Source organism: Canis lupus, chromosome 8 (genome assembly GCF_048164855.1).
Source record: "Canis lupus baileyi chromosome 8, mCanLup2.hap1, whole genome shotgun sequence".
NCBI classification, from domain to species: Eukaryota; Metazoa; Chordata; class Mammalia; order Carnivora; family Canidae; genus Canis; species Canis lupus.
In genome coordinates, this window is record NC_132845.1 from 51404532 (window position 1) to 51431294 (window position 26763).

At 37.4% G+C, this 26763-nt stretch overlaps 1 protein-coding gene across 4 annotated transcripts in view; it reads right to left on the reverse strand.

The window, feature by feature from the left end:
- SMG1 (SMG1 nonsense mediated mRNA decay associated PI3K related kinase) overlaps positions 1 to 26763 on the reverse strand; it is a 106907-nt gene that overhangs the window by 66762 nt on the left and 13382 nt on the right. For 2 of the 4 annotated variants that reach the window (XM_072835913.1, XM_072835911.1), the window contains exons 2-9: positions 10144 to 10307; positions 9472 to 9627; positions 7557 to 7693; positions 6127 to 6185; positions 4901 to 5114; positions 2027 to 2152; positions 1551 to 1623; positions 514 to 611 (exon numbers count right to left, since the gene is read on the reverse strand). In XM_072835913.1, coding sequence (XP_072692014.1) covers positions 514 to 611; positions 1551 to 1623; positions 2027 to 2152; positions 4901 to 5114; positions 6127 to 6185; positions 7557 to 7693; positions 9472 to 9627; positions 10144 to 10307 — 1027 coding nt within the window. Of the gene's footprint in view, positions 1 to 513; positions 612 to 1550; positions 1624 to 2026; positions 2153 to 4900; positions 5115 to 6126; positions 6186 to 7556; positions 7694 to 9471; positions 9628 to 10143; positions 10308 to 14245; positions 14304 to 26763 lie in introns of all 4 variants that reach the window. The other 2 variants (XM_072835914.1, XM_072835912.1) reach the window with 2 other exon arrangements.

Consider the following 26763-nt stretch of genomic DNA (forward strand, 5'->3'; position numbering starts at 1 on the left):
CTTGTGGTATTAAAAAATAAAAATGAACTATAGAACATGTCTTCATAAAACTACTAGCTAGCAGGATTATTTCAAGCTTTGCAAAATGAGGCCTATTTTCTTTCAATCTTTCTGGTAATTCAGCTAGTAACTTAAAAAAAAAATCTTTAAAAAATTTAAATATTGCAACGGTCTTGTAATTTCTATTAAATGTCAAGTGGTCTGATTCTTTTAAAACAAATCTAGCAGTAATGTGAGGGGCATTTGGGTGGCTCAGTCAGTTAAGCATCTGCCTTCCGTCTTCCTTCCACTCAGGTCATGATCCCAGGGTCCTGGAATGAAGCCCCTCATCTCTTCGCAGGGAGCTGCTCTCCTTCTGCCCCACCCCCACCTTGCGCACACACACTCTCAAAATAAATAAAATCTTTCAAAATGATAAAATTAAATAAAAAAAATAAATCTAGCACTGTTTAAGACTTTTGTTTTGTTCTTAACTGAAATGTTAAGAAATAACTTAGCTTTTTACATACTCACCTCAGCATATGCTTCCATGTCCTCCAGAAACTGACCAAGAAGAGTGGTAGAAAATGCAAGATCAGCTACCCAAAACGGCTCCAAACTCTGCAACCACCCTAGGAATCATAAAAAAATTTGAAAGTAGAAAAAAACAAAAAATCCAAATTAAAAGTGTATCTATAAGCCCTGTTTTTAAAGCTGTCTGGTTTTCAAGTTGCATACCCTTAAAGACATGCCCTCTTTCATAAAATTAGGACTATTAACTGTTAAACATGCTGACCATGATTAACCAAGGTCTCTTTTAACGCTGCAAAAATAAACAGTCTCCAAAAATTAAAACGTGTTACCTTAGTCCTTATTTTTCAGCAGATTTAATATCTATATTGTCAATATACACATGGCTTAGACTAAAATGCCACAATCTACCACCAGACTGGCTGTCTACTACAGAACCCCAACTACCTACGAAAGGTGTCCACTAATCTCCCCAGTGGAAATGGGTCAGAATCTCCCTCACCTTCCTATTTTCAGAAGTCCATTGCACCAATTAAACTAAGAGAAACTCTAGCACCTGAAACAAGCTGAAATGTCCAAATCAGTCATGCTAGTCACTCACTTAACTCAAAAATAATAAAATAAAATTATTTAGATGTTTCCTCAAACTGATCCATTTGTTTGTTTTTTTTTAATGACCAGAAAAATGAGTCACAAATACCCAGAATCTTTCATTCCACATTTAAGTACACTGCCACTACATGTAGTATCTCCTGCCACCAGCCACACTACAAATGACTCGAGGTAAGTCCTTTTAATTTCTCACAGATGCAACATTACAATCTGTATTTACTCTCCCCTGCCTATTACAAAGTATACAATCTTTCTTTGAAAGGGCAAATTCTGCTAACAAGTAATGTTCATTTATAATAACCAAAATATTTCTGTGAAGCAATTATTTCTCTCACATTATGAAAGAAATAGTATTAATAGCTGGACTTTGAGGAACGAGAGCTCCTTCCGACAATATTTAAATGACTGGCATATACTGAGTAACTTACCAGACACCTGCTGTGTGAGCGAAGGTTTCTGAGTATGATCTATATGCCATCCAACTAATATATCAACTGTATCCTGGGTGGAGACAAGAGAAAAGAGCTAATCATTTTAAGGTCTAACTGCTATTCCTCCTGTGGACCATTTCAGATTAAGAAATCCTAGAAAAAGCACCTGTGTTATACCTATTTGATATTATACAAATTTAGAAAGGGGGAGGGCAGAGGAAGAGAATAATGGATCTTTGTTTATGACCTTGAGGAAATATTTTTTTTTTACATATCTTAAGGTATTAATGTCAGAAAGTACACATGGTATATACAAAAACAATATTATTGTTCCATTCTATCCTAGACCCTCAAGCATCACTGATTACAATCCAAGAAGCAGAAGCTTTGTTTTCTCTCTGATCCCCAAGGTCCTTAGACACACAACCAATCCTTCACAGCATCAAATGAACAGGGAGAATCAGGGAACTCACCCTAAAATTAGTGCTGAAAATGTGAGGGTAACATCGAGCCACCAAAAGAATGCACTTAACACATTTGCAAAGTAATTCTGGTGTATCCACATTTTCAAGAATGGACTGTAGGCTGGTCATTACAAGCTAAAAAATAAAAGTTAAAACCATGAATATTCAACAAAACAGGAAGAAAACAAGTATGTTGGGTTCATTATTTAAAAGTGACTATCTGGGCAGCCCGGGTGGTTCAGTGTTTTAACGCCGCCTTCAGCCCAGGGCCTGATCCTGGAGACCCAGGATCGAGTCCCACGTCGGGTTCCCTGCATGGAGCCTGCTTCTCTCTCTGCCTGTGTCTCTGCCTCTCTCTCTCTCTCTCTGTCTCTCATAAATAAATTATAAATAAATAAATAAATAAATAAATAAATAAATAAATAAATAAATAAATAAATAAATGTGACTATTTAGAACCGATTATGAGGGGATTCCCGGGTGGCTCAGCGGTTTAGCGCCACCTTCAGGCCAGGGAATGATCCTGGAGTCCTGGAATCAAGTCCCACGTTGGGCTCCCTGCATGGAGCCTGCTTCTCCTTCTGCCTCTCTCTTCTCTTCCCCATGAATAAGTAAATGTTTAAAATAAATAAAATAAAATTGATTATGATACCAAAGAAAATAAAGTCTATAGTTTTAACTCAAAAGTTAAAAACATTTCATTCCACCAAGATTAGGCTGAAAATAGTTTCCTCTTATTAAACGTCTCTTAGTATTATTCCTAAGTAATGCTTGTTCACATTATTCCTAAGTGCTCTCTTTAATATCATAGACTTGATTAACTTTCAAGAACAAAAATTAAGATGTGCTTGGAAAACTTTTCCTTAAAGTACAATTACTTTTCAATTCAAAATTTATAGCAAATTTTATATAATTTATGCTTTAGGATATTAGTACTTGCTTCAAATTTGAATGATTTGGAGAAAATAAGTATGACTTCAACACATGAATGACAGACATGCAGTTCATGTTATCTTTATATATAGATATATTTTTTTAAACAAATATATAGCATGTCACGGATAGAATATTTTACAACTATTAGAAACCATTTTTTCCTAAAAAAGGAAAGCTCTTCTTTATAAAAGAATGAGGTTTTCACTACAGAAAAAATGCTAGAACTGGAAAGGCATCTAACATTTCGCACAATGTTATAATCTATATAGATACAGAATATGAATGGGTGCCAAAATCACTGAGTGAAATATAACTAAAAAACAGGATATTCAGAAGGTCTCAAGGTATCATGCCCAGATTACTAATTACAAAAGGAGAAAAAGAAGCCTCCACAATGGAAAGTCCACTCTAGTGGTCATCACCTTAACCAGGTGATCAAACCCTTTTATCTCTGACAAGAAGACAATCTGAAGTTTTGTATCTGGCTGGTGTGATGCAACAGTAAGGATGAACTCAGGAAGTATTCGTGACCAAAAGGTTTAAAATCAGGAAAGAGCAATCAGACAAACCCAGAAAGTAGAACAAATAAGAGGGACAAAAAAGGTGTGAACCGTTCTAATTAATAGAGATCAAATAGGCACAGCACCAAACAATACGCAAGTCTTGACGGAATCCTGGGTCAGGTGAGACAAAAGCTATAAAAGATATCTTAAGAGCTGAAGTTTGAATATGGACTGCATTATGTAATAAAATTAATTTTCTTAGGTATGACAATTTTTTTGTTATATAAGAGAATAGCCTGGCAGCCCCGGTTTAGCGCCGCCTGCAGCTCAGGGTGTGATCCTGGAGACCTGGGATCAAGTCCCAGGTCAGGCTCCCTGCACGGAGCCTACTTCTCCCTCTGCCTGTGTCTCTGCCTCTTTCTCTTTCTCTCTCTCCCTCTCTGTGTCTCTCATGAATAAATAAATAAAAGAGAATAGCCTTATTCTTAGGAGTTGCATGTTAAAGTATTATAGGGTGAACTTCATGTGTAATTTATTTTCAAATGGTTCAAAAAAAATATGCATGCCTTTGTGTGTAGAAATAAAACAAGTGTAGCAAAATGTTAGTACGTGACAAATCTAGATAAAGGATATATGGGTATTTATTGTACTGGTCTACCTGTTTTCCTGTGGATTTGAAAATGTTCAAAATAAAAAACTATGTGCAGAATAAGTCCAATTTGGTGTTATGATAGTTATAATTTTCTGACTAGTTCCCAAAATTTTTCATATAACCTCTATAATCAATAAAAAATAGTTATATTCAAAAACAGAATATAACTGTTTTTTAAAGCGACTTAAAGCATCTCATGAATTGTAAAGAGCACATATAAATGAAAGATATTTGACACTCTAAAAACATATCAAACCCTAATTTTTAAGAACATTGCTTAATAAAAAATTTAATTGCTTTAACTGAAAATGATCTTTTAATATATACAGTTACACAAAAGTGAAATAAAACTAAGTAGGGCCAGTTTTCATTTATACAAAATTATTTTATATCATTTGGAATAAGAATTTCTGACATTTTATCAAATCTAAAAAGGCCTAGAATGAGTTGTGTTGTTCAGTTTTTATCTCCCTCAAAAAAGTCAAGTCCCCTCCTATCCAGCTGTCCTCACCAAGTCTCTATTTTAAAATGTACAAGTGATTCTAGTACGAAGCAAGTTCAAAGGAAAGGTTCAAAAAGCAAAAAGAGAAAAATCTTATTTTAAGTCTACTTTTAATTTGTACCCTTTAACTCAAACTCAGAAAGAGAATTGTTATGTCTATCATATTTACTATCAGGAGATAACCCCTATTCTAAGTTTACCTGCTCCAAGTTCCCTTCCAAAAACATTGCTGGAAAATTGTTAAGGACAATTTTCTTCCCAAATACATCAATTTTCCCCCTCAGTCTTACCTGCATTACAGATGAAAAGGCTTTCTTTTCTCCCACAGTCTCTAATGCTTTGTAGGTGGCACATAAGTAGAGTAGTTTAACTTCATCTTTTGCAGATGAGCTAAATTTGCTAAAAATCCATTTGAAGATCTTCTCAGCCTCATAGCTCAGAGAAGCACAAAGAAGGCCAAGACAGCAAGCTCCCTCCTGTCTCAACTCCTGAAGCAATTTGCTACTGTGTTTATTTCAATGCAAACAAAACAAAACACACAAAAGGCTTAAGCTTTCAAAGATGACAAGAATGACACATTTTACAAAAGAATGTCTTCAACGATTTTTTAAATTTTCTATTCAAACTACATAAAAGATTGAAATTTTATCTTTAAATATGCTCTCTACTCTCTCTATCCCGCAGTGCCCAAGAGTACCTTTGTTAGACATTAGATTTTCTTTTACAGAATCAATTATTCACAAACAGTAAGGAAAGGCCCAGAAATACTAAAATTTAGGCTTCAAAATCCATCTCAAGCTACATTAAATAATCCACAGAAAAGGGCAGCAACAAAGGACCAGATAAAACACAGTACAAATAACTACATATAATGTAGTATTCAGTAGGTAAGGACTATAAAACAGGAAATGGTACTAGTTAAAGCACAACAAACTTAACAGGATAACAGCACTGATTTAAGTATATTAATAACTAACTTTATAAAATGAAACCATCAAAAAGCAGTAAGGTTTGTGACCTGCTGAGATGAGTTTTTGGTGCTTTCCAACACTGCAATTCTTTGAGAATCCCCACACGAAGAACAGACTGCACACCTTTGTGGAGAACCCCAGTAGCCTCGTAGTGCAGGTGGTCTGAATGCACTGTTGCCCAAAGAAGGAAGCTCCCTTTCACCTCTATTCTCTAAGCAGTTTCAAAATTCTCTAGTTTACAAAGTTAATTGCACTCATTCATTCATGCCTGTATTAAGAGTTTACGGCATTCCACAAGTCAATGCTCAATTACTCCGTCAGGTTGACAAATAGAAAAAAAGGAAAAAAAAGGCATTTCCTTTCAAGTGGATTCCATTTGTATTGAATAATTAACATATAAATACTTTAACACAGATAAAGACAGCAGGAGAACCCAGTGAAACATTAAGCAGATATTCATAAATGCAGCCACCAATGGGTTTATCTTATATATTTCTAAATAATTTCTAAAAATATATTTGTCTTAAAAATTATCCATTACTTACCTTTCATTAAGCACATCATGTACAGCAGCCAAGATATTATCCAATTGTTTAACTAGTACCTTAAAAAAAAAATGTATAAAAACTTCAAATTCCTATACTTTCAATAACATTGTGTACTTTTTACTTGTGTTCCCTTCCAAATTCTAATCAAACAGCACATCTTCCTTTTCTTATTATTCCCAGTCCCCAAATAGCACAGGAGTATTACAAATTTCTTTCCAGATTCCAAAAGAAATTTATCCATTCCTATGTAATGCCATGATCATCAAAGAAAAAAATAAACTCAAAAAGCTTGTTTTATTTACTCCAAAATGCATTAAAAAGAGATAGACTGATAGATGAAGAGGTGAACAGATTCATGACAAAGCAACACAATAAAACGTTAGTGACAGAATTTAGATGTCAGACATATGATACTCAATTTCAACTTGCTACAGATTTGAAAATTAAAAAAAAAAAAAAAAAAAAAAAACTTGAAAATTTTCAGGGTGCCTGGGTGGCTCAGTTGGATTAGGCATCTGCCTTCAGCTCAGCAGGAAGCCTGCTTCTCCCTCTCCTCCCTGATCATCCTCTCTCTACCTCTCTCTCTCTTAAAATAAATAAATACAATCTCTAAAAAAATTTTTTTTTCATAATAAAATAGCGCAAGGGAGGGGGCTGGGGGGAGGCAGAAAACCTGCATTGAATCAAGCATTATTTGGCTCACCATACCATTCTCATGAATTTTTTTCTACATCATATCAAGTTCTTAATTTCACATTAGAATTACTCAGAGTGGAAAGAAATCTTTAACTGCTCTTGAACTTTTTTTCTTTCAAGAGTTTTTCCATTTATTTAGCCTTGATCATATCTACCCATGAATAAAATACATACTCTCCAATTCCAATTCCACATACAAAAAACAAAAACATACAGGTGTCTGAGTGGCTCAGTCGGTTAAATGTCTGCCTTCGGGTCAGGTCATGATCCCAGAGTCCCAGGATGGAGATCCCTCCCATAGAGTTCCTTCCAATGGACTCCCTGCTCAGTGGGGAGTGTGCTTCTCCCTCTCCCTCTGCTCCTCCCACCAATCATACTCTTTCTCTCAAATAAATAAATAAAAACTTAAAAAAAAAAAAAGACCTAGTCTGCCCTGGCATACAGAAAATAAACTTCTGAGGACAACGGAATAAAAAATGTTTTAAAGGTTAAAAGCACTTTATTATAGAAGACAGCAGTGTGGATCCACCAATGGCAGATAAATTACGTATCAGGGTCATCAAATTATCAATCATTATAAATATAAGCCAAATTAATAACCTAGAATAAGGAACCCTTGTAATTTTTCTTAAGAAGCAAAGCAAAGCTTTTCCCTTTTTAAACTACTCTAGATAGCATTATCTACTTTATTATGGAAACACAAAAGTTATCACAATGTCCAGACTACTCACCAGCTTATTTTCTGGTTGTTGAATAAATTCTTTCAACTGCTTTACAGTAGCCAGTCTTCGGTCTCTGTCGTCTTCCCGGGTGATCCTCCGAAGAAGATTTGACAGTCGAGACTCCTCAGAATAAGACATCGATCGCTCTGTGAAAATAAACACGTTACCCATTGAGTATAAACAGAAACGTTAGAGCCCAAATATTTTAAAGTACATCAAAAATCACAGTCCACTAAACAATAAAACTTCAACTGAATGCAGGTCCCATCGCACATTTTGTCACGATAAGCCAAATTCCAGCAGACTGCAAGGCACAAAGCAGAGCCTCAAAACAGAGAAACCTAAGCAAACACTTCATTCCAGAGGACCAGCTGAGAGAGAAAAAAGAAAGGCTTAGAAATTACTTTCTTCAGATTTGTTCCAAACTCTTTTCAATATTCAGGTAAAGAATATGAATACAGGTAAAAGACTTCTACAGGTTAGGGATAAGTCCAAACCAGGCAGAAAGAGGCTATATGCTTCTGTTTCTCACTTGGTATTCAGTGGAGGGAAGTCTCTTGTTCACATTATCATTATTTTCCTAAGACAAAGCTTTTGTGAACTGCAATCACACATTCAGTTCAGCAAATGTCTAATTACCACCTACCATGTGCAAGGCATGATGCCGCCAGGGAAGTGGCAAACCAGAACTATTCTTCCCTCTATTTTTTCATGACAAGAACAAGCAAGAATGCTCAAACAATGCTGGACATTGCCAATAAAAATACATTTAAGTACCAAATTTTTTTTTTTAATTTTTAGCTGCGCTATTTAATGATTAACCAATGTGCAAGAAAAACAAACGCTATTAAAGGATTTGATAGTTTAATTTCTCTCTAAGGCATAGAAAAGATTTAATAATAAAAGAAATTACAACATCTGAGAGAAGGAAAAAGATTCTTTTTCAAATCCTTAGCCCATTGAGTATTTTAGTAAAGACGGACACAAAAACCATCATTAGGTTACAAGCCAGGAAATCGAGGCTCTGTTTACAATTCTGCCACTAGCAAACTACTGAACTCTGAGCCTCAGAGAAGAAAGAACTGAACGAAATCAGCTTTGGAGTCACTTTCTAACTTATATCATACCAAAGCCAAGGACTTCAAACACTTTTAAGAAACAGCATACCCTTTAACTAGTGGGTCCACTTCTGAAAAATTTATTCAAAGGAAATATTTTTTTTTATGCAAAGAAAAGCAGCTATGTACATAAGGATATTCACCAAGATACACAAAACACAAACATATACACACGCCCCTGTGGAAGCAAATGATCAAAAACTAGATGTCCAAAGACTGAGTATAACCAACAAAGTATGTAAATGAGAAATCCTGATTTCATACTTAGCTTCACCAACAAAATAAATTTCTCTTTTAGAAAAACAATGATCATTATCTTTAATCACCTGATATTCAAGGCACTTTACCTATACAGTGAGGCTGTTATAAGACAGAAGGTGGTTATCATCATATTTAACTTTAGAAAAGCATCCACTCCATTTATACCCATATCCCCTATAGATCCTAGAGTTCAAGGACTTGCCACAGAGGAGCCCACCATACACTAGATGTTCATTATCCACTATGATCAGGAAAATCATTTCTTTAAATCTTATCTAGTCTTCTAATCTTATTTTAAGAGACTTCCCTAGCAAGTATAGCCTAAAGAAGTATTAAAAGCTTTCCTGTGAGAATTTAGTCTAAGAAACAGTTCATGAGAGGAAGAGTGCAAACAATTATCACATGTGCATGTTTTTCAACTCGAAGTAAACGAACGAACTCTTGTGTGTGCCAAGTATCAGTAAGAAATGCGGTGTCCAGGAAAAGAGAGGATATGGGTATTTGTGGAGGCATCTGTGACTAGTTCCCAGTTTGCCCAATCTTACCCTGTGATTTCCTCATGTCTTTGATGGCTAACGCACGACTGCCATGCTGAATACTGGTGAACTCAGGGCTGGTCACATTGTTAACCCTCAGCTCTTGCCCCAACGACTTCCGACCATAAGTATTTTCCCCAGATCCTCCATTGACACTGTAGCCACCTAAAAACAGCAATATTTATATTATTTTAATAGGGCTCTTTGCTTTACTCAGTCAATTCCTGATAGTTTAGGATCTTACTACCTATCTGCAGATCAACCAGCCTTTGCTTTTCCTACTCTTCCCTTGTGCTGCCTGTTTTGAAATCACTTTGTTAATTTTGTTCATCCATGGAAAATAAGAGAAATGTAAACTTAAGTCAGATTTTGCACTTTAAAACCTTTAGAAGTCTAGAGGAGAGACCGTATCGGGAGACCTCAGCCTTTGTGATATTTTAGGCGGCATGGAAACTGCCTATTATATTATAATGTATGAAAAGAACACTTACAATTTTTTTTAATGAAGGGTGTAAAATTATTATGAAGTTTCAAAAACAGCACTGTATGTAATATATTATTAAACATATAGAAAGAGAGAAGTAGGGGAGAAAGAAAGGGAAAGAGGAAGCAAGGGAAAGATTGGTAGTTAAAAAAACAAACAAAAAAACATGCCTCTAACAACAAAGGAAGCATATATACCCTTTTCGTCATTCTGTATGTCAGTGTGGACTCTGGTATCATCGTGCCTTTGCCGAGACACCACAGCTGAATTTGAAGGTTGCAGTCCATAAGAAGATGACCCACCCCTATCTCTGGATGAAGAATATTTTAAAGTATCTGGGTCGGCTGATGCACTATCAGTTCTGTAAAGAGAGAAAAGTATAAAATTAAACTTTAAACAAATATTTGCAAAACCCAAATCATCAATCTTTTATTCAAGCCTCTCGTACCACTCTAATTTTTAAATCATTACTACTACAAATAAGCACTGCAATTACTAATAAGTCAACAGGGAAGGGACTGTCAATGAATGAAATGCCAGCCTTTCACCCCCTTCTATTCATTAGACTCATTCAGAAATATAGATAGCTACCAGGATCAGAGTGACCAACTCATCCTGCTGTGTTCAAGAGTTAACAAATTTTAGCAATGAAAATCCCATGTCCATGGAACCCCCTTCAGTCCAAGGCAAACTAAGACAGTTGGTTACCCTGGTCCAGGATTCTCTTCACATGATTTGATAAAATGAAATCACTCTTCCTCAGTTGTCCTCAAAGGAGTGGTTAGTCAGTGGAAAATTACAGTTTTCCCAGTCATAAAAATGAAAAGCACTGGTAACATATGAGGCAGGGGCAATGTGGCATTCTCTCTCTCTCTCATCTGAATTCCTAACTTGATTATTTGGTGGGAAAGTAAATTACAGAATGATATTTGAAAGCAAGCTTGATAGGTTATAAAAACACTTAGCTGGAAAGTAAGATTATTTTAATGTACTGGAGACTTCATTGAAGATTCCTTAACTGTAGAGACTATCAATTAAAATTATAAAAATTGAGAAAAATAAAATATCAAGAATCCAATAATGCTGATTGAAGGTTGCAGTCCATCATCTTTTTTTTTTTTTTAATTTTTTTTCCATCATCTTTTTAAAAGTCAAGTACTGTGGAGAATAATCCCTGATACTTGGCCACTAATAAACAAGTGGTGCAGCACCAGGGCAAAATTAGTCCTTATTCTCATCTAAGGATCAGCTCTACGATTCAGTGTCCTCATCAGTACAACAAGGAGCTGAGTTTCATAATTTCCCACAAGTCTTAGTCTTCCAACCATCAAACATAAAGCATGAAGAAATAAGACAACACTCCAGCAGCATATGAAAAATACCAAGGAAAAAGCTCCTGTCCTATTGATACTATTCTGAAAGGAACAACCTTCTGAAAAAAAGCACTTTTATGGTATGTACTAAAAACATCTTCTGAACCCACAACCATTTGGGAAACTGGAACACACTGGCAAGAGCAGAAACTAGCCTGTTCCTTGACCCTTATGGCTCCTCCCTCTTATATAAAAATGGCTTCAGGGATGCCTGTGTGGCTCAGTGGTTAAGCATCAGCCTTCAGGATCCCTGCGTGGCTCAGTGGTTTAGCACCTGCCTTTGGCCCAGGGTGTGATCCTGGAGTCCCGGGATCAAGTCCCACATCAGGCTCCCTGCATGGAGCCTGTTTCTCCCTCTGCCTGTGTCTCTGCCTCTTTCTCCCCCTATGTCTATCATGAATAAATTAAAAAAAAAAAAAAAAAGCATCAGCCTTCAGCTCAGGGTGTGATCCCGGGGTTCTGGGATCAAGTCCCATATCAGGCTCTCTGCATGGAGCCTGCTTCTCCCTCTGCCTATGTCTCTGCCTCTCTCTCTCTGTGTCTCATGAATAAATAAAATCATAAATAAATAAATATACCTTCAATGTTTGTGTATATATTTCAATTTATCATTTTTCTTTGCCCTACCCACAAAAATATTAAAGATGAAATCTGGCATAAACTCAGACAACCCAATCTATACTTACTGAAACTACTATTAATATAAAATGCAAACAATAGGTCCAATTAAACTTGGTTAAGTGGTACAAGTCTAAATTATTCCTAAAGGCTCTCAAATGGAAACTTAGTAAAATTCCATGACCCTAGCATACAAAAATAACTAAGGCTCTATAATAAAATATCTCCTTCAAACATATAAGGTTCACTTGTCAATAAAACTCAGTATTTCCAATAGATGAAAAAATATAATTTATGGAATTTTAAGAAAAAAATGTACGGGAATTTTTTTCTAAGCATACTAAATCTATAAGCATTTAAATATCATTAACACTAAATAGAACATGAGAGCTTTTTAAAATGAATGTAAGGACATCTCTCATATTTCTAAAAATAGCACATTAAATGCGCACCTACAATAAACCATAATATACCATACCTTCTGAAAGGGAACTAAAAAATAAAAGAGAGCTTAATAAGAGCTTTTCTGAGAGATTTTGAACTTGTGTTTATGTAGGACACCTAACACAACCTAGATAAGTAAACCACTAGCAAATGAATGGATACAAGATTAATGAAAATCTACCAACATTTAAACATCTTGAATTTCCTGTTTAAATTATGTTTATATATATCAATATGCTACCTTTACTACTAAGAATTAAGTATTTGTATCATTTTTCTGGTGACAAGGCAGTAAACATAAGGCAGCAGAGAATATGGGTTAAAAAAAAATATATCTGGGCTCAAATCCCAGCTCTACCACCAAAAAGATTAAGTGGTACTTTGCACAAGATACTTAAATCTCCAAGCCTCAGTTGTTTTCTGCATAAAATGGGGATAATACCTATCTCACATGTACAGTTGTAGTGAGACTTAATAAGATAATAAATTCTTAAGAAATACTTAGCTTACAGGGTATGCTCAAAGTTACTAAGACTCTGGGGCGCCTGGATGGCACACTCGGTTAAGCATCCGACTCTTGGTTTCAGCTCAAGTCCTGATCTCAGGACATGAGATTGAGCCTCATTTTCAGCTCTGCATTCAGGGCAGAGTCTGCTTAAGATTCCCTCTCCCTCTACCCTTCCTCTCAGTGCACTCATATAAATAAATCTTTTTTAAAAAGTTAATAAGACCATAATACTAAACTCAAGATTTCCAGTCTAACAAATATATAAGCAGTTCAAGAGCATAGGAATACAATCAAAACAAGCTTTCATACCCAATATACAGCAGCTGATTTTAAGTTCTTCAATGAAGAAATTAAGCATCTCCTACCAACAAATCCATTTCTACCTATGAAGCATTTCATTTCAAACTAAACTGGAAAAAAAGAATGGGAACAAGTTCCCAGTTTATTAGAAATACAGGTTTTGGGGCAGCCCGGGTGACTCAGCAGTTTAGCACCGCCTTCAGCCCAGGGCCTGATCCTGGAGACCCGGAATCGAGTCCCACGGCAGGCTCCCTACATGGAGCCGGCTTCTCCCTCTGCCTGTGTGTGTGTGTGTGTGTGTGTGTGTGTGTGTGTCTGTGTCTCTCATGAGTGAGTAAATAAAATCTTAAAAAAAAAAAAAATACAGGTTTTAAAATACCATGAGTTATGAACACCAAGGTTTTTTTTCCCCCTGAGTTTGGGTTTTCAGAAATATCACAAAAAAATCACTGGGGTTAGAACTACTGTCTCAGAGCTGTCTAAAAACTCACTAGTTACCAAGTTCTTTAAAAACAAACTGATCATTTCCAACCAGAATTCAGGTTATAGGTAGTCTGAAGTACAGACTATAATCAAAAGCACAAAATGGTTCAACATTTAAATGAAATCTTGCTTTTTTTAATATCAAGACTGCTTAGGTCTCAAAAAAAAAAAAAAGTCAGTATCAGGTTGTTAGCACCAACACCACCGCCCAGTCCAATAAACAGAAAACTTAACGAACGGAAATTAGCACTTAAAATGAGGCAAAGGCACAAAATAGATTTGAACTCAAAAAGGCAGGTATAAATGTTAAGCCAGTTATAAGGGCTGAAAAAACTCTCTCATCTGCCAGAATTAGTGTCTCAGTTTAGTGATAAGAGAAAATGTATCTGTTAAAACTAAGAATCACACACACTAGCAAGGATCAAAAATACCTCCACAACCCCTTTAATACTCTAAAAATATTATGGAGAGAGAGAGAAAAATAAGAAATGCATAAATTTCCCCCAAATGATTAAAGTGAAGTTAAAGCCTGATGTACATGCCACATGAGAGGTAAGTTTCTAAAGCTCATACCTCAAAAATCGCATACTGTATAATATGGAGCCTTTGTGATGTTTTGCATCAAGTCAATCTGTAAGACAGTAGTTACAATATTAGTGAAGACAGTGGGTTAAAACATTTGTTGTTCAAACATGAAGCAAATATCATTCATGGGTTAGGTGCTTTTAGTTGTACTATGGCCCTCTAGGGTTCATATGTTGAAGCAAAAATTGAGATGGAAAGCCACTCTGTGCCTTTGAAGATAGAGAGGCTTAAGGTGGCAACCAAAAAACTTTTTAGTACCTAAGAGAATTTAAATGTTAACTATAACATACAAATCACATGCAAATATAGTTACCGCTCATTTAGTTACCTATTCTCAGTATACAGAAAACATAATAAATCTGAGAAGTCATTTATTTGAATGACCCAAATCCTCAGACCTCTCATCAACAATCCACCATGTGCTAGGGGATAGTACCTCCTGGCTACATGTGGTTTCATCCAGTTCTTGTAAGCACTAAAAAGCAACCAAAAAAAAAAAAAAATAAAAATAAAAGCACCACTCTGGAAGTATGAAGTCAGGGAATTCCCTATAAGGAAGCATTTCCATAAAGCACCCCAAAATGACTTGATGCAAACACCACACCTAGTGGTGCCACTGAAATAAGCATCATATTGCTTCAAGTTGTTTTTAACTAGGCTTATTAAGGGATTTTGCTCTCACAGTGAAATCTAATTTGTAATGGATATCAACCAGGAGATGAGATTTGCACTAAAGCCAATGAGGTGGGAATGCATTTATTCTCTAAAGCAATGGTGCGCAAAAATAGTGTCACTGTCATAAAGTAGTTGTAGAATATGCTGTGAGTTTTTCATTACTGACAGTTAATACCACTTGAAAATGATTTATCTTAGAAATAAGTTCAACGTTATCCCTATGATGCCTGTTACTCACCTGGATTCTGATAGCGCTTTCATGAGGAATAGAAGAAAAGGTGAATCTCTGCACTAAAATATGAGTCTATGGCTAAAAAATTCATTTGGGAGGTTCACGGACTTCATTATTTGAAACTCTTCCCACAAGAGAAAACAATGAGTTCAAATTTAGTAAAACAGAACTGAACCATCATGCCAAAATTATGAGCTTACATCAGTTTTGCAACACTGAAATATTAAGTTAATATAATTTTTTTAAGTTAATACAATTTCTTGATGAAACTTCCTTAGCTACAAGTATGAAGTGTATATAATACCAAATCTTAATTATTTATGGGTTCTTTGTTACTGATTTTCAATCACTAATCAAACTCAACTATATAGCAATGTAGACTCAAAATATGAAAATACATTTAACTACTTTTGCAAAATTGTAAATAATTTTGCCATGACCAAAGGAGGTCTGGCCTTTACCCTCAGCTTCTGGCAAGTAATCTCTAAAGTCTTGGAATGTCATGCCTAATAAAAGTGTCCTTGTTCACCTGGGGGCTTTGAGCCACGCCAGAAAGTAAAACAATGTGATTTATGAGGGTGAGGGGGCTTTAAGTCACAAGAACCAGCTCAACCTCCAGAAGGGCTGGAAATTAAGTTTATGCATGTGGGCAGTCGATCATGGAGTCCCAATAAAAAACTCTAGACACCAATGCTAGGATGAGCTTCCACGGTTGGTAATATTCCATGCATACTGTCTGTCACACATCAACACTACAAGAGTAATACTGTGTTCATGACTTCAATAGGAAACTACAATTGGAAGCTCCACATTCAAAATTTTCCTGGACTCTGCTGGATGGGCCTTTATCAGTAGCTGATTTTAATCTGCATCTTTTAGCTGTAATAAACTGTAACCACAAGTAGAACAGCTTTCATTGAGGTCAGTAAGTCCTTCTGGTGACTTATGCAACCTAAGAGTAGCCTTGGGGACCCCTGTACTTGCAAGTGGTATCAAGTAAGGTTGGTCTTATGGATCATGCTCCCTGTAACCCTGCATCTGCATTTAAAATCACTGAATATGCTCTAACCCAAGATTTTAAAGATTATGAATTTTGTTTTTTAATAACATCTTTAGGAAACACAGTAAAAATGTGACTTCAGTATAATTTTCCTTCCAAGGAATCTCAAACAATATTTATTGACCCTCTAACCAAATTAATCAGAAAGGACACACAAAGCAACTCTAGGAGGGTACTACATCAGATTTTAAGCTTTGCTTCATGTGCACAATTGTCCTCAGTGGTAAAGACTAGTCAACATACCACTCCAGGAACTTCTCAGACTACAACGGGGTCTTCAATACTGCCTGTGTTGCCCTAGATAGGGTTCTCTCCTTACCAAAACAGTTTGCAAACTTTCTGCGCCTTCCTCCTTTCCCCAGCTCTTCGTACACGAGCTTACACATTCCTACTTCATGAGAAATGCAAGCCATTCTTCTAACAGCACTCTCAATAATAAAGGCTAACAGTTTTAGGGACGCCTGGGTAGCTCAGCGGTTAAGCCCGGTTAAGTGCTTGCCTTTGGTTCAGGGCGTGATCCTGGAGTCCCGGGATGGAGTCCCACATCAGGCTCCTTGTATGAAGCCTGCTTCTCCCTCTGCCATGTCTCTGCCTCTCTCTCTGCCTCTCGTGAATAAATAAATAAAATCTTAAAAAAAAAAAAAAAAAAAAGGCTAACAGTTTTGAGCTCTAACCACATCTGGTAAGCAACTTAGCCAAGCTGTTTACATATATTTAGTATTTCATCTCATCTTCAACATAATCCTATTATGATCATTAAAGATAATAAATGACCATCTCACAGATGTGTTAAGTTTCCATAATGATGACCGAGTGCTATACATCTAGTAAAAGGCAGAGCAAGAACTCATTCAGTTCTGTTTAACTTTCAAGTTCTTCAGCACTCCACTAGTGCCTGCCAACTTCCTTCCAGTAAATCCACAGATTCATCTACATGTTCACACACAGCCTTTCTTCCCATCACCCTCACATAATGGAACAAGTAAATGTCCCAGCTACAGCAGCCCTCTGAATCTATACATTCCCCCTATTTTCTGAGGTATGCTGTGGATTTCCCGCTTTCCTACTGCTCATCACTTAGCAACCCTTGAGTCTTTTGTTGTTGTTAAAGGAAAACAACAACAAAAGTCAAAATCTTGGGGACTCAGTCACTAAAGAATGCAACTCTAGATCTTGAGGTCATGAGTTCAAGCCCCACATTAAGGCATACTCAAAAAAAAAAAAAAAAAGCAAAATTTTAACGGCCTTTTTCCTTCTAATTTTCATTGTCTAGACTCTTCACAGCCAAAACGCTTGGAAAAAATTTACCTTCCTCATCTTAGCTCACTTTCAATTCACTAACCTGGATTCCACCATCAGCACTCCAATGAAACTGTTCCTGCTGAAGTTGGAGCTGCCACTTGTGGCCTACTTGTCCCTAAAATTCCATAATTTTCAGTTCATCTTGCTCAATGTTCACTAATAACTTACTTTTGACACTTTCTCTCTTAATACCACTCTAAAGTTGTTTTTTTTTTTAAGCAACTTTAATTCCAGTAACTGTCTACTTTTTCCCAGTCCAAATGAAGTCCTTCTTCACTTCCTTCTTTCAGCTTAGAGTTCATGGTCTATCTTTTCAATAACACTCTTGCCAATCCCCTTAAGCCCTTTTAGTATTTTCCTCACACAAATCTGTTAGAACTCCAACCTTGGACAAACCCTATTATCAATTACCCATCATTCATAAGTAAGCACCACATCCCCCAATCCTCCAATGTTCATCTCCCATTCTCTTACAAGCATTATCCAAACCTGCCCCATTCTCTTCAGATTCCAAAATATTCTCTTAAACCCCCTACACACACACAGACCTTTTCACATTCTACTTCACCAAGAAAAAAAAAATACCATCACACGTCTGCAACCAATTCTAGGCCTTGATTGGGATTCCATCTACTTCCACCTTCTCTTAACTTTGCAAATATCCTTTTCTACTTTCCCATTGAACTGAATCTTCTCTTTACACATGTAAAATGTTGATGTCTCTCATTTAAAAATACAAAAACAGGGATGCCTGGGTGGCTCAGGCATGATCCTGGAGTCCTGGGATCAAGTCCTACATCGGGCTCCCTGCATGGAGCCTGCTTCTCCCTCTGCCTATGTCTCTGCCTCTCTCTCTCTGTCTCTCATCACGAATAAATAAATAAAATCTTAAAAAAATAAAAATACAAAAACATTATTTTAAAAAATATTAGAAAACAAAGAGAAAAACTCCATCAATCCCGCATGACCCTCCACCAAACAATCTGCCTTCGCTCTCTGCAAACAAAAGAGTTGTCCCCTACTCCCCACCCTGTTTCTTCACCTCTACTAGCTCCTCAATCCACACTGATACAACTTCTGCCCCATTACTTTCTGCAAAACCAACTATGTAGCTCCAGGTTGCTAAATTCAAGACATATTTTAGGCTTTATCTTACTCATCTTCTCAGCAGCTTTCACAGGGCTACGTAGAGTTAAGCACATTGTGCCTTGTACAAAGGTACCTTGCAGAGGAATGAGGTAGGCTGAATGAAAACCTCCTTTTAAAATTCTCACAGGGACGCCTGGGTGGCTCAGCAACCGGGTGTCTGCCTTTGGCTCAGGGTGTGATCCCGAGATTGAGGATCAAATTCCTCATCGGGCTCCTTGCCGGGAGCCTGCTTCTCCCTCTGCCTATGTCTCTGCCTGTCTCTCTGCCTCTCTCATGAATAGATAAATAAAATCTTTTAAAAAAGAAAAAAGAAAAAAGAAATAAAATTCTCACAATAATCCTCTGTGCTGAGATCCTGAGAAGTCAAAGTAACCAGATTCTTCTCTTCCTTTGGCTTATGGGATGTTAAACTCTGTATTTCTTCCTACCTGGTTCTACTTTCTTAGGAACCTTTGAGGGCTTGCTCAGCCTCCTCTACCAAACCCCAAAATCTTGAAGTTTCCCAAAGCCTGACCCTAGGCCCTCTATACATCTCACTTTGTACTCTCCCACTCAATCCATGCCAATGGCAATATTTGCCACCTGCATGGCATCAACTCCTAAGTCTAGCCCTCCATCATTGATATCTACTCTGAGGTCTATACCTATGTACCCAGCTGTATAAAATTAAACAATCTCAATATTCTAATGCCTCAAACATAACAATTGGCTCCTTTCCTCCTGGAATTCCCATTTTAATAAATGATGTCATCATCTAACCACTACTTTCTAATAAACAGCACTATTTGAACAGTCAGGCAGTATGTTTCCACTTCTAATCCTCATCTCTATCCCATCTCTCCTCCACATGCAACATTAGTGTCATAAAACACAAATCTGATATCCTCTCACTGCCCTTATCATCCTATGTACCTTCCTTCCCTTTATAGCTAAATCTCTACCAATCACTCCTTTTACACTCTATGCACCATCCATCCTAATCTTTCATTGCCACAGGAAGAATCATCTTGCTCAGCCAGCCTGCCTGGAATGGCTTTGTCCTCAAACCTTGCTGAACCTAGCTAATTTCTCTTTATCCTCCAAGCTTCAGCTTTCCTTTGAAAATTTTCTGACTCCCCTGAGTCAGGCCAATAGTCCCTGCTATATATGTGCTACCAGAGAACATAATAGTTTCTTTAGCTCTTACATCATTTTTTAAAAAGATTTTATATATTTATTCATGAGAGACACAGAGAGATAGAGAGGCAGAGACACAGGCAGAGGGAGAAGCAGGCTCCGTGCAGGAAGCCTGATGTGGGACTCGATTCCAGAACTCCAGGATCATGCTCTGAGCAAAAGGCAGATGCTCAACCACTAAGCCACGCAGGCATCCCAGCTCTTACCATTTGAAAAGCTTATTTAACTGTTTTCTGCCACGAGACCGTAAATACCAAAAGGGCAGGGGACTACCAATGTTGCCTATCACACACTCCCATTGCCTAGATGGCATATAAGTTACCTGTTGACTAACTGATCACCCATTCTCCTAACTGAGGCCTTTCTCTCAACTGTGGAATACAGTTTCCTCACCAAAATCAACACTAACTTTTCTTCAACACACACTTCCTAAGCATTCTATTCAAATCAATATTTTATTGATCATTTACTACAAAAGCATTAACTAAGAACTAATGTCTCCAAAAGGTGAACTAAGATGGTTCCAATCTTGTTAAGAATTTATAATCTAAAAGAACAGAAGTGTAAAGTCAGAAGTTTCAACTAGGAGTGTAAAATGCTCTCTGATTTCAGGGAAAAAAAAAAAAAACCTCCCATTATTCAGCTCCTTCCTCAAACTCTCAAAATGTGTACCAAACTAGTTTGCACTTAGTAGTTATATACTAGCTTCAATTTCCCCACTTGTTTGAGATGTTAGCAGAGGATACGATCTTATACCACACAACTTTCATAGGGAAAAGAACAGCATAGTGGTTCCAGCATAGAGAGCGGAGGGATACAGATTAGATGATGATCTTCGTTCAAACTCTATTACAATTACTTAAAATAAGTAAAAATTAGTCTTCTAAGTTAAACTTCAATAACTAAAATTTGACCTATGCATATGATCTTAGGAGTAACTTTTATGGGGCACCTGGGTAGCTCAATTGGTTAAGCATCTGCCTTTGGTTCCAGTCATGACCTTGGGGTCCTGGAATGAAGCCAGGCTATCAGGCTCCCTGCTCAGCAGGAAGTCTGTCTCTTACTCTCTTTCTCAAACAAATAAATAAGATCTTTTTTTAAAAAGTAACTTTTATGAACACAGAAAAGCCACCAAAATTAGAAAGGGCTGCCTCAACAATACACTTAAATTCTGAATTTTTATTTTATAAAAATAATGCATTTTAAAGTCATATATTTTTGTTGCATTTCATTTTTTTTATTTTTTAAAGATTTTAGGGATCCCTGGGTGGCGCAGCGGTTTGGCGCCTGCCTTTGGCTCAGGGCGTGATCCTGGAGACCCGGGATCGAATCCCACGTCAGGCTCCCGGTGCATGGAGCCTGCTTCTCTCTCTGCCTGTGTCTCTGCCTCTCTCTCTCTCTCTGAGTGTGACTATCGTAAATAAATAAATTTTTTAAAAAAATGTTTAAAAAAAAAAGATTTTATTTATTCATGAGAGACAGAGAGAGAGAGAGAGAGAGAGATGGAGAGAAAGAGGCAGAGACACAGGCAGAAGGAGTAGCAGGCTCCATGCAGGGAGCCTGACATGGGACTAGATCCGGGATCTCCAGGATCAGGCCCTGGGCTGAAGGCAGGGCTAAACCGCTAAACCACTGAACCACCCGGGCCGCCCCTTTTGTTGCATTTCAAAGGGTACTATCAAGAGAGTGAAAAGACAACTCACAAAATCAGCAAAAATATTTGCAAATCATGTACCTTACAAGAGTCTAGTACCCAAAATAAAAACTCCTATAATTCAACAAAAAGATACACAATCCAATTTTTAAAAGAGCTTAAATATTTGAACAGCAATATTTCTCCAAAGATCTACAAATGGCCGATGAGCACATAAAAAACTGCTCAACATAATTATGACCAAGAAAATGTAAATCAAAACCACAATGAGAAATCACACCCACTTAGGATAGCCATAATTTAAAAAAAAAAAAAAAGTGTTGCAAATATACTGAAAAAATGGAACCCTCAATAACTGATGGGAATGTAAAATGGTACAAACACTTGAGAATTTGGCAAGAAGCACCTGAGTGCTTCAGTCAGTTAAGCGTCCACCTTCAGCTCAGGTCATGATCCCAGAGTCCTGGGATAGAGTCCCACATTGGGCTCACTGCTGGCTAGGGAGCCTGTCCCCCGCCCCCCCCACTCGTGCTCGTGCTCTCTCTCTCAAATAAATAAATAAAATATTTAAAAAGAAAAGAAAAATTTGGCAATTCAAGTCAAACAAACAAAAATTACCATTTGACCCAGCAAATCCACTAGGTATATGCCCAAAAGAGCTGACAGCAGGTCTGCTCACAAAAATTTGTGAATGTTCACGACACTATTCACAATAAAGTAAGGGTGGAAACCCAAATGTCCAAAGAATGAATGGATAAACCAAATGTGGTATATATCCATACAATGAAAGATTATGAATTCCAAATTAAGATTCCATAAAAAGGAATGAGTACTGATACCTGCCATACATGGATGAAGCTTGAAACTTTATGCTAAGTGAAAGAGGCTAGAAACAAAAGGCTACATATTATATGATTCCATTTATATAAAATATACAGAATAGGCAAATCCATAGAGAAAGTAGATTTACGGTTGCCAGGGGGTGAGAGGAGGGGAGAACAGTAAGGGACTACTTAAAGGGTACTTGGTTTCTGTTTGGGGTGATGAAAAGTTCTGGAACTAGATAGTGGTGATGGTTGTGCAACATCATGAATTTACAGTTGACTCTTGAACAACACAGATTTGAACTGCACTAGTCCATTTATATGAGGACACACAGTACAGTAATGTAAACATACTTTCTCTTCCTTATAATTTTAACATTTTTCTCTTCTCTAGCTTATTGTAAGAATATAGTAAATAACGCATATAACACACAAATACGTGTTAACTATCGTAAGGCTTCCGTTTAACAGCTGGCTGTTAGTAGTTAAGTTTCAGGGAAGTCAAAAGTTATCAACGGGGGGGGGAGAAGGGGGGGTGTCAGCATCTCAACCTCTACACTGTTTAAGGGTCAACTGTACTTGGTACACTGAATTGTAAAATGATAAACTTTATGTGCATTTTACCACAATTTTTTTTTAATTTAGGACATTCTTGAGGCACCTGGGTGGCTCAATTATGGAATGTGCAACTCCTGATCTTGGGGTTGTGAATTTGAACCCCATGTTGGGTGTAGAGAATACTTAAAATATATATATTTAAAGAAAAAAAATCTATGGCATTCTTGAAAAGATCAAATTATAAGGAAAAAAAGACCAGAGGTTATCAAAGGCTGAGAGTAGAAGATGACTATAAAGGGGCACAAGGAAACGTTTTGGGATGATTGAACTATTCTACAGCTTGCTGAAGTGGTCATGTTTACAACATTACATGCATTTGTCAAAACTCAAAGAACTATATACCATGTAAATGAAACCTCAATAAATCTGACTTTAAAGAAACATCTTGGGATCCCTGGGTGGCGCAGCGGTTTGGCGCCTGCCTTTGGCCCAGGGCGCGATCCTGGAGACCCGGGATCGAGTCCCACGTCGGGCTCCCGGGGCATGGAGCCTGCTTCTCCCTCTGCCTGTGTCTCTGCCTCTCTCTCTGTGTGACTATCATAAATAAAAAAAATAAATAAAAATAAAAAAATAAAAATAAAGAAACATCTTTACAGTAAAGGTATAATAGATAAAAGACTTGATTTGTTTTTACTAATTAATACTTCAGTATTTTAGGTCTTATATTGTTTACTATATTTAACTATTCTTTTTTTTTTTAATTTTTTTATGATAGTCACACAGAGAGAGAGAGAGAGAGAGAGAGAGAGAGAGGGGCAGAGACACAGGCAGAGGGAGAAGCAGGCTCCATGCACCGGGAGCCTGACGTGGGATTCGATCCCGGGTCTCCAGAATCGCGCCCTGCGCCAAAGGCAGGCGCTAAACTGCTGCGCCACCCAGGGATCCCATATTTAACTATTCTAAATAGAAAGGCAACATGTGGCACCAGCTTTAAGTTCACTGTGCACAATGAAACCAAAGACCCGTTAGTGTCTGAATTGATTAATCACACCTAAGAAAAAAAAAAAAAAAAATCACACCTAAGAACTGGAACTTAAAGCTCAGAAAGGATTTACCTAGCCAAGATACAGAAACAAAACAGCTCTCATATCAGTAAAAGATAACTATTACTGACATTAACAGTAACAAATTCTAAATATCTAGCAAAATAGCAATTCACTCTATCAATGCCTGAGAAACATCTAAAATAGTCCCTATAACACTTTACTAAGAAAGAAAAAAACTATAAATTCTTAATATTTTATCGCCTACCCATTTTGATACCTTTCTAATTTTTTTTTTTATTTATTTATGATAGGCACACAGTGAGAGAGAGAGAGAGAGAGAGAGAGAGAGAGAGAGAGGCAGAGACACAGGCAGAGGGAGAAGCAGGCTCCATGCCCCGGGAGCCCGACGTGGGACTCGATCCCGGGTCTCCAGGATCGCGCCCTGGGCCAAAGGCAGGCGCCAAACTGCTGCACCACCCAGGGATCCCCAATACCTTTCAAAATTGTGGCTAAATTCTTAATAACTGACCACTGAGACAGTACAAAAAATTTTTAGAAAAATTCAAAACCACTAACTCTGATAAAATCAGAAAATCACTGGCTGAGACAGAGACATGAGAAAATCCACTGCTAATTAAAGTATTCCAAGGTTCTGTACATTATCTAGCATAAATTCTTATCTTACCTGGTGCTAAGAATATTTGCAGTTATAAAACCTGGTATACTTTTAATCTCCAACACAAATGTGAATTCAGGTTCAGTATTTAACAGAAATAATTGGGTTATGCTAAACAGTTCACTAAAGGCTCATGAATCTAAGGCACCATGTTAATTTGACTCACTTTCTCCTGGCCTTTATTTTTAACCCAAGCTAGCTGACTGCCTTAAAAAGAAACCCTGCTTCAGCTCCCATTTGTATTGCTTATCTTCCTCTTTTGTCAGCAAGTCCTGGAAGTACTTTAGAAACATCCCATTCAGCCTGGGAAACTGCCAAGACTGGAAGGAAATCTCTTACTCCATGACCTCCTCAGCAGAGGAAGGACAAAGACTGAAAATCTACAGAGAAACCTGCCCACTCCTTCACCCACAACCCTGAAGGCTCTCCAGTTAAATGCCAAACATGGCCTGTTAAGACAGAGAAGGTTAGTTAGCGAAGAATCACTAACACCTAAAAACTAAAGAAATCCCAAAAGGAGTAGTCTTGAAACCAGACTGGGACTTTATCATCGAGGAAAAGGCAGAGTGTTTTATCAGTATAAAAATGTATGTAACCATCTTTTAAAAGTCCTGAAAACAGGCAAATACTGACTGTAGAGTTATTCAGATAAAGTTCCTCTAGTAGACCCAAGCATATCCCCAAAGGACTGACAGGCTTGTTGAAATTCTCCAACAATTACATATTTTAGATCTTCTATTTTTTTAAACATTTAATTTATTTCAGGCAGAGAGAGAGAAAGAGAGCAAGAGAGAGAGAGCATGCATACTCATTAACAGGGAAGAGAGGGAAAATGAGAAGTCCCAGACGTGGGGCTCAATCCCAGCACCCTGAGATCATGACCTGGGCCAAAGGCAGATGTTTAACCGTCTGAGCCACCCAGGAGCCCCTTAAATCTTCCCTTTAAAAATAATCCTAAAACAGGGGGCAGCCCAGGTGGCTCAGTGGTTTAGCACCGCCTTCAGCCCAGGGCATGACCCCAGGGTCCTGGGATCAAGTTCCCATTGGGGTCCCCACAGGGAGCCTGCTTCTCCCTCTGCCTATGTCTCTCTCTGTCTCTCATGAATGAATAAGTAAAATCGTCAAATAAATAAAAATAATCCTAAAACACACTATAGTTGCTTTCAAAAATAAATGTACTGTGTCACAGGGAAATATCATTACAACTTTTTTTTATAGGTTGACACTGGTAAAGAAAAACGATGTGGTTGCCAAAAATCACTTGTAACACATTAAGAAAAAAACAAATATTACGCAATTTAGAAATAAGTACTTTTAAAGAAAACTATTATCAAGTTAGGCACTATTGCCACAATGGTATGATACACCCTACGAATCTTGGGCAGTCATGATTTTAGGGTATCAAAAGAGCAATATTCTACCCTGCACTCCTTAACACGTAACAGCCTTAAATATGATGACAAATACGGAAGACTCTTTCTGGATTACGTATTCCACGCTAGTGATTCTTAAAAGGAGGAAAAAACTAACAAATATCTTTAGTGCATTCTCAAATTATACACGTGACCCCTACCCAACCCTCTTAAAAAATAAATAAACCTGGGCAGCCCCAGTGGTGCAGTGGTTTAGCGCCACCTTCAGCCCAGGGCCTGATCCTGGAGACCAGGGATAGAGTCCCACATCAGGCTCCCTGCAGCCTGCTTCTCCCTCTGCCTGTGTCTCTGCCTCTCTCTCTCTCTCTCTCTCTCTCTCTCTGTGTGTGTGTGTCTCATGAATAAAAAAATCTTTAAAAAATAAATAAATAAAATAAAATCTTTACTAAATAAATAAATAAACCTTAGAGAATAATCTAAAAAAAATCTTGGTTCTAACTTTATAACATTATACTAAGACACCAGGTGGACTTTTTTTTTTTTTTTTTTTAAGATTTTATTGATTTATTCATGAGAGACAGAGAGAGGGGCAGAGACATAGGCAGAGGGAGAAGCAGGCTCCATGTGAGGAGCTCAATGTGGGAGTTGATCCCATATCCGGGATCACGCCCTGAGCCAAAGGCAGATGCTCAACTGCTGAACCACCCAGATGTCCCAACAGGTGGACTGTTAAATGGACTCTAATCCCCCATAACACCTATAAGACCTAGTTCCTTATGTC